The sequence below is a fragment of the Ceratotherium simum genome, chromosome 10, assembly GCF_057802395.1.
Source record: "Ceratotherium simum simum isolate JZ-2026a chromosome 10, ASM5780239v1, whole genome shotgun sequence".
In the NCBI taxonomy this organism is placed as follows: Eukaryota; Metazoa; Chordata; class Mammalia; order Perissodactyla; family Rhinocerotidae; genus Ceratotherium; species Ceratotherium simum.
This window is the reverse complement of record NC_141909.1, coordinates 62853895-62867861: the sequence shown is the minus strand read 5'-3', so window position 1 is coordinate 62867861 and position 13967 is coordinate 62853895. Positions and strand designations below refer to the sequence as shown.

The 13967-nt window shown below is 37.8% G+C and overlaps 1 protein-coding gene across 2 annotated transcripts in view; it reads right to left on the bottom strand.

Annotated features, from left to right (window-relative positions):
* Nucleotides 1-13967, bottom strand: part of WDFY2 (WD repeat and FYVE domain containing 2) — a 191492-nt gene that overhangs the window by 88490 nt on the left and 89035 nt on the right. For both annotated transcript variants that reach the window (XM_087436098.1, XM_004433681.3), the window contains exon 3: nucleotides 2876-2949. In XM_087436098.1, the coding sequence (XP_087292224.1) occupies nucleotides 2876-2949 (74 nt within the window). The remainder of the gene's footprint in view (nucleotides 1-2875; nucleotides 2950-13967) is intronic.

Below are 13967 nucleotides of genomic sequence, written 5' to 3'. Positions count from 1 at the left end.
TTGCTACTTCATGAGAAAAATAAAAGGCTATTCCTTTCCTACGACTTAAAACTGTCTCTGTCTTTCCCTCTATCTCAAAAGTTTCCCCATTCTTTCCCAAAGCTAAATTCTCCAAATTGTTCTCAATCCTCTTGCTGCTTGTCTACTATCACATCTTGTTCCAACGCTCACCCTCTCTCTCCTTCCCTTAGGCCAGATTTTTGAAAGAATGGTCTATATTTGTTATCTCTGCTTCATCTCTAATTCACTACTCAGTTACATAAGGTTAACAGACTCTTAAATCTGTTTTATTCAGTAAAATAAAGTGAAATAAGGATATAATTTCTGATTTCATCCTTTGTTTTAAAATAAGTTAACCAGTATTTCTTTTTAAAATTTATTTGCTATATTCGGGGAACAGAGACTGTATAGTCTCTGAACAGGATTTCTCATGTCCAGAAAGGAAACTATTAAACAGCTGAGACTCTAAGTATTCTCAGTAAAGAGCTTGTTATTGTAGTGATCAATGAAAATTCTGAACCTTAAACATGCTGTTCTCTCAATGTATCTTTCCCTAACTCAGAGCTCTTTATAATTCTTCAGATGAGAACGGGTGGAGTATACAATTCATTTTCTTCAGCAACAAAAAAGAGGAAATTTTAAGGAAATTATTTCATACAAGCCAGGTCCTTCATCTTTTTTAGAAGATCAGGGTAAGGTAAGGTTTGATATCGCCACACTGTAATGACATACCTAGAGAAGCATCTCAGTCCAGTCCCTGATTTTATGTTCCAGTTCTCCGGCAGTTTCATTTATTAGAGGAATAATGGCTAAGATAGTTTCTCCTCTTATACATAATAAATAGCCAGAACTCTCCATAACTTACTTTGCTCACCTTTCTTGTCTTCAAAGCCAAATTTATCAGCACCCATTAACAACCTACGTTGATTTTAAAAATGCAAAGCATCACCCATATGTTATATACACATAAGTCTTTTCATGAACAGTGAGTGTTATACATACTATTCCATGAACTGTTGGGTAATATATGGATCTCAGCTCATCTTTTCAGATTTCCTTTGTAATGAAGACCTCAGTTCACTGAACAATCCAATTATTTCCCTTTATCTTTCAAAAATAAATTTATCTCCCACACACACTCCTTTTTTAAAACAGCTTTCCTTAAAGTAGACAAAGATCTATATCATAAACTTCCCTTTTGTCCTCCTAAGGAAAAGAGTGTACAGACCTACTAAATGCACTGGATATTATAGAAACTCCATAAAGATTTGTCAATAGGCTGATTGATATGTCATGCACTGTATAACAACGATCGGTCAATGACCGCATATACGACTGTGGTCCCATAAGATTAGTACCATATACTATAGGTGTGTAGTAGGCTATACCACCTAGATTTGTGTAAGTATGCTCTATGATGTTCACACAACGATGAAATCGCCTAACAATGCACTTTTCAGAATGTAACCCCGCCGTTAAGCGATGAATGACTGTATTTAACAATACTGTTAAAATTTCCATAAAGGTCACCAAAAAAATGTTTTGACTAAAGATCAAATGGAAAATTTCAGGCCCACCTCTAACATTTGTAGGGGTTAGGTTAAGACTACAAATGGAGACCCACATTCCATATATATAAATCTTTAAAAGTTATAAATCAAGTTAAACTGTTAAATAAAATAGGGTCTCTTCCTCTGATCTTGATAAATATACCTTCAACCATCTGGAGGAACAGGCACCAATTTAGAATGCTTAGACTCCTTCAAGTTCCACACCATAGTGTGGTGACATGAGAGGGCCAGCCCACACCATCCTATTCCCCAGTTCCATCGACATCTTGAGAGGCCTTGCACACCTCAAACCACTGCGCCTTAGCCACCCCTCAGGCCTAAGGGTACATTTACAGGTTTTATCATCCTCAAGACAGACTCAGAGAAAAGGCCCATGCAGGCCCTGGAAGCAGGCTCTAAGCTGTTTGGGGGGAGAAAACTCCAGACTCGAGCACCCAGAGCATGGAGGTGGGCAGAGTGAGGGCTTAAGCTGGGCCCACCCATTGGCCCCTCAGATTCTTCATCCTGTGGAGAAGTGTGGCCAGAGTAGGGTTCTCTAATTCACGGCTCCCAAAGCAGGGTCTCTCTTGCCCAGGGCTAAAGGCAATACTGGATAATTTACCAGATCAGTCTTATTACTGGTTAATATACCAGTTGAAAATAAATATGTAAAAAGATGATTAAGTAAGTAGTAAAACCTGAAATTCCGATTTCTAATCACTTTGGTTCCCTCAAGATCTATAATCAAAGGGTCTAATAATTATCTGGATCTACCCTACAGACTAAATCTAGATTCTATGCTTTCTTTACAAATTCATATGAATTTACAGAATTCTGTTTATACTAGAGGGAATTAAGAAGACAACGAGGAGGAGAAAAGAGGGGGAAGGAGGAGAACATTGAGTATCAAAGACAAGCTCAGACATGCAGGTCTAAGAGAAGACATTTCCCTCATGTCTGTCACTTGTGTGGGGAAGCATATGACACCATGACTAACCATCTGATCAAAGCTGCTAGTATCACAGCTTGCTCTCACTAATGCACAGATTCATGTAGTTCACTCATTGGCCTCATAATGGCCCTATTCTAGCAACTGTGTACATGGTAAGTCAAGCTGAATCGTGTCAGCATTTATGTTGAGACTGATGATACTTCGTCCTACACCTCACCATAATTTGCTGCACTCCAATTTCCACTTTATTTAGTAATAAAATTAATTTGTTAATTTGAAAAAAACTAATCAATAATTCTCATCACAATACATATATACATACTCCACAGGAAGGGAAGTATTTCAACTGGAAATCTTATTTATGTGTACTTACTGAGATTGTACCATTGTCTAGACCTATGGACAGTCTTCTTGTTTCCGGGTTAAAAGACATGCATGAACATGGAGCTGAAAGAAATGAACATGTTGATGAAATTAACAAAACGATGATAACTAGCTAAAAGCGTGTGGCTATTTTTTCCCCACCATTTCCTGAAAAAACAGTTCAACTCCCACTCACCAAAAAATAAAAACAGTAATTTTACAACTAACCCCTAGTTTTTCAGTTATCCTTTTAAGGAATATAACAAATAAGATATTCTCAAACTGGACAAGTTCCAAGGGGCTTGGTCTCAGCTGTTCTGTCAGTATTGAGTCTAAATTTGCTTGACTAGATTAACAATACTTTGTGCTGTGTAATCCTTCCATCACCAATCTCTTTCTTCCACGCAAACCCCATCTTTAGTAGAAATAACTATCTTTTCTGAACTAGGGAAACAAAAGAAAGATCTTATTACCCCTTCTCTCCTCCCACACACAAATACACACCAGTATAGAAATCTATTTTTTGATTCAGAATTGATTTGGGGCATGTAGACTATGAGAAGTCTTTTACTCTCAGGCTGCTGATTGAAAAAAGACAGAGGATTTGTCTCTATCTGAAGAGAACCAACTTGACACAGGGCCAGGCTCTACTGGAAAGAATCAGGTGAGTCAGTTCACCCAGTCCTGGACAGGGCCTCCCTATCTGCAAGACTGGCTACTACCTGAGTTCACCTGAGCCTAAGTAAATTCAGCGTGCTTGGAAGCCACGTATGGCCAAGAAGTGCTTGCTAAACAGTCAGCTTCTGAGTCCCTGCCTTCTCTATCTATGCTTGCTTGTAGGAATGGGGGCCTTTTGACAATTTATCCTGTACTGAAATAGCTGTTCTAAAGAGTCCAACACAATTTTTAAATTTCTCCCCCCATCTTCACAGTAGCCCTATAGATCACAAACTACCCATCATCATAATCACAATCAGTATCAAGTATTTTTATTCTTACTTTTCACAGTTATGATTAGACGTCTTACACAAGGTCACACAGGGAAAAAGAGTTGGAGAAAGTTCAAAGACATAATTCAAATACACAGTCCTATTTTCAAACATCCAACATAGATTATCTTTAAACTCTAAAATAACTTCAAGTTCTACTAAGAGAATCATTGCAAAAACACATCATTTAGTAACATTTTTTCATTCTCTATAAAGGGCCCTGAACAACAACAACAAAAAGACCTTCTGAACTGCATAAAGTATTTACTTGTTTCTAATTTTCAATCATGATATATTCAGAAAATAGAAACATACAAAAAATAATTTTTCCCTATAACTTCCACCAGTACAGCAGAATATCTTCTTTCAGTTTAGCCACAAAATTAAACTAGATTCCCAAAAGTACACTGATGAAAAAAGCAGTCAAACGATATTTAATGCAGTGCCCTAAGAAAGTCAGTCTTGCTCGCCCTTGGTTTATACACTATGTTGGCACACTTTCTACACAGATGCTAAGATGCCGGCTTTCATAATCCCTTAACATGTGCAGAATTAAAATCTGATGATTTCATGGAAAATTATCAGGTCAGCTGAAAAAAGCAAAAGAAAAAAATACATTGTAATTACAACTACATAAAGTACATACACATAAAAATATACATGGAAAATCTAACCACAGTTCTTGTGTTCAAGTGACAAGATTATTTCTATAACATTGTCTTTACTCTTATTATCTTGCTATTCCTGTTAAAAAGTGTAAATATCTAATGATTTATTAAGATATAAGCATGAGCATGTGAAGCAAAACTTGATTGCAGCCCAAAGGGCTACAGACTTGTCAAGAATAACCTTATCACTGAGCTCCCTGCCTGACCACATAATAGTATTTTCTGTTTTCCTTCAAAGTTCATATCTGGTTATGTAATAGTTACAAAACCCACTGATCTTTGAATGATTTAAAAGACTTTTTTACAATACTATATAGGCTACCCTTAAATCTACATTGCTATTTCTTTATTCCTTGCTTTTTCCTTCATTTACTAAATTTCTTGTTATTCTTTCAACGAAAATTTAGAATGCCCTCTATGTTCCAGGCATGTGATACAATGATATATAAAGTATTATAGCTGCCATTAAGGAATTTATAGATTGTGACACCAACTATATATAGGAACTATAGGACTCGTCCCCAATGTCACCTCCCTAGTTCAAATCACGTTATGTTGATAGTAAGAAACACCACCAGAATTCAAGAAGAAAAGACCTTTCCTATAAAGGACCACAAACAAAAGAAATTTGAACAGAAATTCTGTTGTTCTAGAACCCATATGCTTGAACCTAAGATGATTCTAGATAGAGGAATGCCAGAGCTAGAGAGCATTAGCTCCCAGGTGCCCCCAAAGGCACAACCACCCCTTCAAAGAGGCATTATGGTAAAACCTCAAGCAAACCTGTGTGTGTGTGTGTGTGTGTGTGTGTGTGTGTGTGTATGTGTGTAGGGAAAGACTTTTGGTAGGTGAGCCTTATGATGCTCCTCAAACCATTTCCCAACTGTGACATTCCCATAGGAACAGGCCCTGCAGGGCCAAGGAGGCAGAGAGTGAACTGAGAAGAATATTGATGTCCATATTTGTTGTTGTAGTAAATGTCTTTCTTCTTGGGGTTCGGGGGAGTATACAGACTGACAACAGAGATCCTTCTAACCTTAACGCACCAGAAATTAACAAAAAAGCAACCTCTTAAAGCCTAGTGTCGTGGCACATACAAAATGGGCTCCTAGCCATGCGAGAAAGTATCGAAGGGGCAAAACTGTCAGGGAAGGGTAATAAGACACAGTAAATTAATGGTAATTCTGGCCAAATGGTAAAAGGGATCCTTTGGCAAGAAGAATAAAGGAGGAAACAAACAAAATATGACAAGAGCAATATTTGTAGCTAGGTTGCAAAAATGTGACGTTTCACAAGAATTCAGCTTTCAAATGCTGTAAAACTAATAATTCACAAGTCAATAAAGAATATTGGTCTCTCTGACGGCTGAAAGTTCAGGTTAGAGATAAACTGGCTGAGAGACCGTTCTATTCTTCTACCTTAAAATTGCTTTCTCCAAAGGCCGAGCGAAGCGGCTGACCAGAACTATAAAATTACAATACAGCTCCCCTCTACTGACTTCCTCTATCAAAACTGCATCCCTGAACTATAGATGAAATAAATACAGCAAGATACAAAACCTAAAGATATATTTATTCCCCTCACATTTAACTCTTTCCCATGAGAAAGGATAAGCACACCAAGTAAGCTTGGTGGGGTGACCCCCCACTGCTAAGGCCTCCCACATATATTACATTATATGTAACTTGCCTGAGTCGGCTCCTAGACAAACCCAATAACTGAAATTCAAGGTCTTTCAACTAGTCTTATTGATGTTATATCCTAGCTTTCTATTTTTTTCTTCCCAACATGTTTATTAAAACCTGGAAAAAACCTGACCACATTTTCTCAATAAAATAGTATAAAAACTCATTTTCCATACTATCTGATTAAAATTTTCCATCTCCCTTTTCTGTCTCAGTCTCATGACAGTCAAAAGAAGTGTATTTGGCAAAATTTTAGGAAGCAAGATAACAAAAGGTACAACTCAGAAAAGAAATTTGTGCTAGTATGGGTAATGGCAAATAATATTCTCTTATATTAGTATCAGGACTTTAGAACTTTAGGCCCTGTCAAAATTTTATTTTTAAAATTAAACACTTTCATAACATTGGGGTTTTTTTTGTTTTGTTTTTTTTTTAATGAAATCTTTGTAGTTTCAGCCAGGTATTCACCTTAAAGTTTAGGAAAAACTAAAATAAAGAGAAGCCCCAGTCTGGGTGATTATATTAATGACCATATAATGTAAAGGAGGAAAAGCTCAAGAGATATAAGCCCCAGACAAAGGAAACTCAAGAGACAACACCAACCTCAAGAGTCAATAATTAAATGGATTAGAAGGAAATTGGCTACTTGTATTTCTTTGTCCATAGGTAGTCAAAAAAATATTGCTCTTGCTTTTTTAAAAAATGTAGCTGAGAGGAGGCATTCTCAAAATACTTCTATTTGGGGGAAAGTTTCCTCATTTCTATTATTTACATCTATAACTCTTTCATTTTATGACTAATTTATTTTCTGTCCTTTGCTGAACGGTTAAACTTTGCTCAAATAAACACGACTTTCATTGAACATTAAGCCATGGATTTCAATCACACTGACTGCTTTACAATGTTAAAGGCATTAATTGGCAGGAGACGCTAATCTTTGTAAGATGTTCTGGTGGGAACTTTAAAACTACGTAAACAATGGTACTTCTGTGAATAAAATTTCAGGTGTTAAAGGCATCCTGGTAAAGTTAAATGTAGGATCCTATGATAAAAGGGCCTTGAATAGAGCTCCTTGAATAGTGCTTCAAGGTGCACCACAAAGCAAAGATTTAATTCATTTACTTCATGGACGCTATTTCATTCAGCCCTGTTTGTCACAAGATAATATTTATTAGGTTTACAATATTCAACCCATGCTTTACTTATTAAGAACACTTATATTTAGGACTTCAATTGTCTAGCGTTAAAAAACATTTTTTGTTTAAATAAAACATTTTATGTATTCTACTAATCATTTGTTTTCTTTTACTCTAGTCTGAGTAACAGCAGCAAAATTACAGTGAATTAGCAGTGGTCACTTTTTCTCCCAGACAAATTTTAAGTTATAACTACAAGTTTCAGATCTAAGAACAGTAAATTTTAGGGCCGGCCCATGGCTTAGCGGTTAAGTGCGCGCGCTCCGCTGCTGGCGGCCCCGGTTCGGATCCCGGGCGCGCACCGACGCGCCACTTCTCCGGCCATGCTGAGGCCGCGTCCCACATACAGCAACATAGGCTGCGCAACTATGACATACAACTATCTACTGGGGCTTTGGGGGAAAAAATAAATAAATTAACAAAAAAAAAAGAACAGTAAATTTTAAAATACTCTGTCATATGAAAATCAAACATGAGTATGCTAAGGAAATCCTGTAATTACTCAGAATAATTAATATCTGTTACCTTTAGTTTGGATAATCTATATTTTCCTTCATTTCTGTCAAAAATCAAAAGTTTCTTGCCATCTTTTCCTCTTAGTAAATACAGAAGATCAGATTATGTTATTATTTTTGAAAATGTAAACAGTAAAAACAAATTGTTTTTATAATGGTTCCATAAAATAACCTATACCAAAAAGAAACCAACAAAGGAGCAATATACTTCACAATTAGGAACAAGGAGTTATTTGAAATAAGGTATAAATTAAAACAATAAGATAAGCATTTCCCAATTATACACATATCCCCCAGTATGCCAAGAAACTCTCCCAATTGATGTTGTCTAAAAGTCACCAAAACAATCACTACCTCATGAAAACAGAACTGCCAAATTCATTATTTTAAATATCTTTCTATCACTAATCTATTCACAGGAATTTCCCCCCAAACTTCAATAAACCCAGCAGAAGAGGTGAGAACACAAGAAGCAGCTCCACAGTCTTAGATTATCGAAAGGTCTCCTTTGACCTCACTAATAGGAAAATTAATGTTTGTAATTTGCATACAAAATAACTCATTTCCATCCCAGATATAAAGCATATGAACATATTAATCATTTTTGTGTGTGTGTATGAGGAAGATTAGCCCTGAGCTAACATCTGTTGCCAATCATCCTCTTTTTGCTGAGGAAGATTGGCCCTGGGCCAACATCCGTGCCCATCTTCCTCTACTTTATATGTGGAGCGCCTGCCACAGCACGGCTTGATAAGCGGTGCGTAGGTCCGCGCCTGGGATCCAAACCAGAGAACTCTGGGCCACCGAAGCAGAGCATGTGAACTTAACCACTACGCCACCAGGCCGGCCTCTTTATTAATCATTTTAATTTTCTAAATCCTCAATTTCAAGTTATCTGTTGCTGTAAGATAACAGTCCCCCAAAATCGGAAAAGGAAATCAATCCAGCCACAACCTTAGAAATTAGCCAATCTTTCCTAATCCCTCTGGGTTAGGATCAGCAATGACAGTATATATTGCTAAACACCAAGAACCTGAGAGTACTTTACAAATACTTATTTGATACATCTCATGACCAAAATATTTTTGCAAATTTGAGATCAAAGAGAATGAACAGTTTATCTGTCAGGATTCAGAGCAGGGAAATGTAAAGGACTTGCCCGAAGAGATTCAGCAAATTGGTAGCAAAAATGAAAATCAAAATCCAGTTTCCCACCCAGGCACAGATTCTAATCTACAATTTTGAGAACTCCAATCTTAAACAATGCATATTTTTGGGTGACTCTAATGTAAACAGTAAGATTATGTTCAAATTTCATCTCTATTTGTCTTAACTAAGATAATTTATTTAATGCATTCCCTACCTCATTTCACAAAGAATTTGTAATGGCTAAAAAGCAGATACAATAAAACCAAACAACAGAAATAAACAAAAAGTCACGACTAAGAAAAATATATATAAGAACAGAGAGAAAACTAGAATAAAGATTTGTTGGGAAATGTAATAGTTTCCATGTTTCACGTTATCCATAAGGACCAAGTCCTAGGTCCTTAGGGCTGTTCCTCCCAACCTTATTCGTCTCATGATACATATAGAAAATTTGATTTGAACAGCGCCTGGAGTAAATGGAAGAGATTGCTAGGGCCCAGATGACTGGATCTCCCCAGCCCAGCTACAGGGATCAGTTCTCGGGGCCTGTAATCCATTTGGATCATCCCAGTATACTGTAGGCACAAAGGTTGGGCAGTTCTGCCTTAGAGAAAGCCAAGGGTTTCTGGCCCTCAGATCTTAAAAATATTCCCCCTTAGTGCCTCTTCAAAGGGGCAGTGAGCATTATGGTAGACAATTACTTCAAAACCAGCCATAAACTATTTCACATTGGTACACGTCGGTATGAGCTGAGGGCACAATGAGTGAAGGCTTTCTGCAGAGGGCTAACACAAAGTGGGAAAACTCAGAATACAGATGAATAATTGGATTGCATATCCTTCACGCTGCCCACTATAAACAGCCTTTCTCTCAAATAGGCTTTTGATAAAAACCGGGAAGCAGACAGTTCAAAGCTACGTTTTTCAGTGAGGGCTAGAGTTCCTGTGCTTTAAAAGTCAGCTAAGCAGATGGTAAAGTGGCCACACTTGTATGAAAACTGAGCGGCCCAACCACAACGTCAGAGTGGGCAAATGCCATCCCACAAGGCCAAAGCAGAGAGCTGGAAATATGACAAAATAGGTCATTTTATTACTATGTTAGTGTGCTTTTTATTTGTAATTATCTCTGAAAAACTGTCTTCTGTTTTGCTTTAAGGACAAATTCATAAACACCTAGCAGCCAAAGTAAATTCCACCCGCCTGCCCTGCAACAAGAGAACCCACAGAGGTTTTCCAATTGTCTAACACACCCTCAATCCTGAGGCTCTGGATCTCTCAGCCTCCTATTCACTTCATCTTTGGCAGCCAAGTTGTTTTACCTATTCTCCACACTCAAGAGGAAAAGTTGGCAATAAAGGCCCAGACATGATACCCAATACATTAATAGAGTAATAAAAATCTCCAACACCTGCTACCCTGGCTCCTGCTTGAGATCTCTCTCCTCCATTCCTTTATCTGATGCCATGAATGGCAAGCCTAGTTGGTAAAGTAAATCTAAAATAACTCAACCATGAACATAGGAATGCCTGTGCTTTTCATGTGTGTGTTTTTTCTTTCTCTGTAATATAATGCAAATGTGGTGGTTGAAATGGTATCTATTAGAAGCCTGGAACAAATAATCACATTTATGGCTACAACTGAAACCTCAACTCTGTACTCTCAGGAAGGCAGCTCTCTGGTTTCAAGTTCAGGCAGGTCTCAGTGGGGTAGGTTGTAACTTGATCTTGTCATAGACAATAAGCAGCCACTACGTAAGATAAGTCAAGAGGGTATTATTTTTTAAAAGAATATTTGATAAGAAAATGCTCTTATTTCTCACTCATCCATAAAAATCAGCCTATAGGAAACTACAAAACAAGTCATCAGTCACCTCACATTCTCTATAGACAGTAGGGGTTTAAAATGGGCTTTCCTCCGGGAGCCTTTGTGACCATGTTCCCATTATGCCTACTTCCCATGTTATAACACTCCCCACACATCATGAGCGGTACTTATTTAGGTCTGTCTTCCCCACCAGACTGTACACACCATGCAGCCAGGAATCAACTGCCATATTTAACCAGTATATCCTTAGCACATTGCACAGTGTTTGGTACAGAAGAAACACTTAAAATTTGTTGAACTGTCAAAAGAAATTAAAGAAAACAGGATAAATATGTCTTGCCGCTTTCCTTCTTTACTTGCTCTCACTTTTCCAGACTATTTTCGGCTCAACACCCCAGTGGCACCAATAGGGACAAGGCTCAGTTCTTTTTCTTTAAAGATCACAGATATCCAGGAGAAACTAAACAGAGAGGAATCAGGAGGTGTACAATCAGGGCTAGGCTGAGTCAGATACTTGCAGTTATCAGTAACAGCAACCCACTGGAGTGAACTTCAGCACCAATGGACATATCCAGTACAAGAGGGGGTATCTCCTGAACTCAAAGGCAAGATCACAGCCAGGCTTCTGGGTGTCAGGAGGAAGGGGAGGACAACATTCAGGCATCACTTGCTCAGACTTCTCTCCCTCTGGAAAGAAGTGGTCCTTCCTCCCTGATTCACACTTCCTTTTAAGTGGATCAGCTTTCACTGTTTCTTTATGCGCAGGAATGCCTCACAGCTGTAGGGTTTACATGTTCCCAGCTCAAGGGACCAGCCTCGCATTTCCTACTCCAAATTCTACATTCCTGGGAGAATCAGGTTGGCTCAGGGGCAAACAGCCTTAACCAGGAAAGTCTGGTTTCTCCTGGCTCCCTCCTAGAGGGGAAGCAGGAGCTTCTCAGAAAAGACAGAGTATGAGCACACCCCCAAAGCAGCGGTCATGTTTTTGATCATGATGTGTCTGCTCCTCATCTCTCTCTCGTCTGCCACTCCCCCAAGCTCACACAGCCTCACCACACTCTGCCTTTCAGGCTCACTCCCTGCCTTCAAACTTAGCCTTCACTATTTATTCTTTCTCATCTAATGCCTTCCACTCACTTCCCTCCATTAAACTTCAAATTCTTCTCAATATTACAGAACATTACTATCCTACCCAGAACATGACAAATACTATATTAAAAGGTATTTTAATTGACAAAATAAACAAATAAGCCAAATATTACATGTACAAGATATTTTCTTCTAGATTTGGAATACTACTTATTATATACCACTATAAATACACAATATAGTCATGTCTGTCTTGTGGTGTCGACATTATAGCCTCCAGATATACTGCACCTTTTCACTTATTTTGTAACTAATACCACATAACAGTTATTTAAGGATAATACTAGTAACCTCTTAACAAAACACTTTTCAATAGAAAGGACTGGAAAACATCTCCTTGGAAACTCACATCTACTTCAGGTTATCTAACTGACCAAAAATGTAGCTTATTTCCTTATGCAATAAGACTCTGCCTTTCTCAAATTAAACAAAACTTAAATTCTTGCTCAGAGATCAGTTAATATATCACCCGAATGCATACAATTCCTAGGAACACAAAAGCCAATTTCTAACCAATTATGACAAACATAGCCTTTTGTTCTTTTACCTCTCCATGGTGATGGAATAATCCAACAATGAAAGAGTACAGAAACCCTCTTGACTTATGCACCTTGTTCATCTGCAAATGCCGGCACCTAGCTCAATGGCCTGTACACAGCAGGTGCACAGTAAATGTTTGACTGACTAGAATGTGTACTTATATCTATGTATTTACAAATAAATACTATATATGCATGAGGCTTTGCATGTATTCATATAAGCATGTGTAAATAGATTGGCATGTTGCCTATAATGCCACAAGACAATTTTCTCAAACTTTAAAGCACATTCAAATCATCTAGGGATCTTATTAAAATGCAGATTCTGATTCAGTAGATCTGGGGTAGAACCCAATATTTGCATTTCTAATAAGTTCTCAGGCGTCTCTGATGCTGCTGATCCACAGACCACATTTTAATAGCAAAGTAATCCCTTTTTACTCCCTTTAGTAGAAGGCCAAAGGCAAAGTATGCAAATAATTAGAGGGTCCTCCTTCTCAAAGTTGTGTTCAGTCATTAGGAAAATGGATGATAATGTTCTTAGAGAAACTCATCTTTATTATCGGATTCAAAGTCTTCAATAAGTATTTATTTATTGAGCACCAATGCCAGGTGCAGGAGCTACGGCAGCCTTTAGTCACTTTTGCCTACAGATTAATAACTGATGAAAATGAAACTACAGGCTTTTCTGTATTCTCAGTGATATTTATTATTAATGTTCATCTCAAGATGATTCCTTGCCCACCATCCTCAAGCCCTCATCATGCTGGCCAGGTCTGCCTCTCCTCCATCTTCACAGTCATGGGAGTTACAGGTCTCTGGGGTCAACTTTAACTTGCTGGGCTACAGACGTTCCCCATCTCTTCTAGCTGGATATTGTGTCAAGTTTGATGAAAAAGCAAGACCATAGGTAAGACTGGCTAGACCACTTAAAAATCAGGAAGAAAATCAATCAGAGAATTCCTTTCCCTTTCCATTTACCTAAGCCCTTATCACTGCCACAGCTTAAAAAGAAAGTTCACCTAGGGCCTTTGCTGTATAATGGTGTCTGCTGGAGACACAACACATAAGGGGAGAATATAAGTACTCAGAATTACAAGAAGTTTCTTCTTCCTTAATGTAGGGTTGAATACTTGGTTCAGCTTCGTGGTTATCTATTTACCACAAAATTCTAAAGACATGCAAAACCTCAAAGATAATTTGAAAATCACAGAAAACCATTACATCCTTAATAATTCATTTTTTCATAAACAGGCAAAATTGTTGTTTAAGTTAGTACAGTATTCTTTGCCAGAGGCATAAACTTAATCACATCTACAATTTAGCATGAATTTATTTTGGTCGTACATTGTGGCAATATTTCTCAAACCGGGATAGTTGTATCAAGGG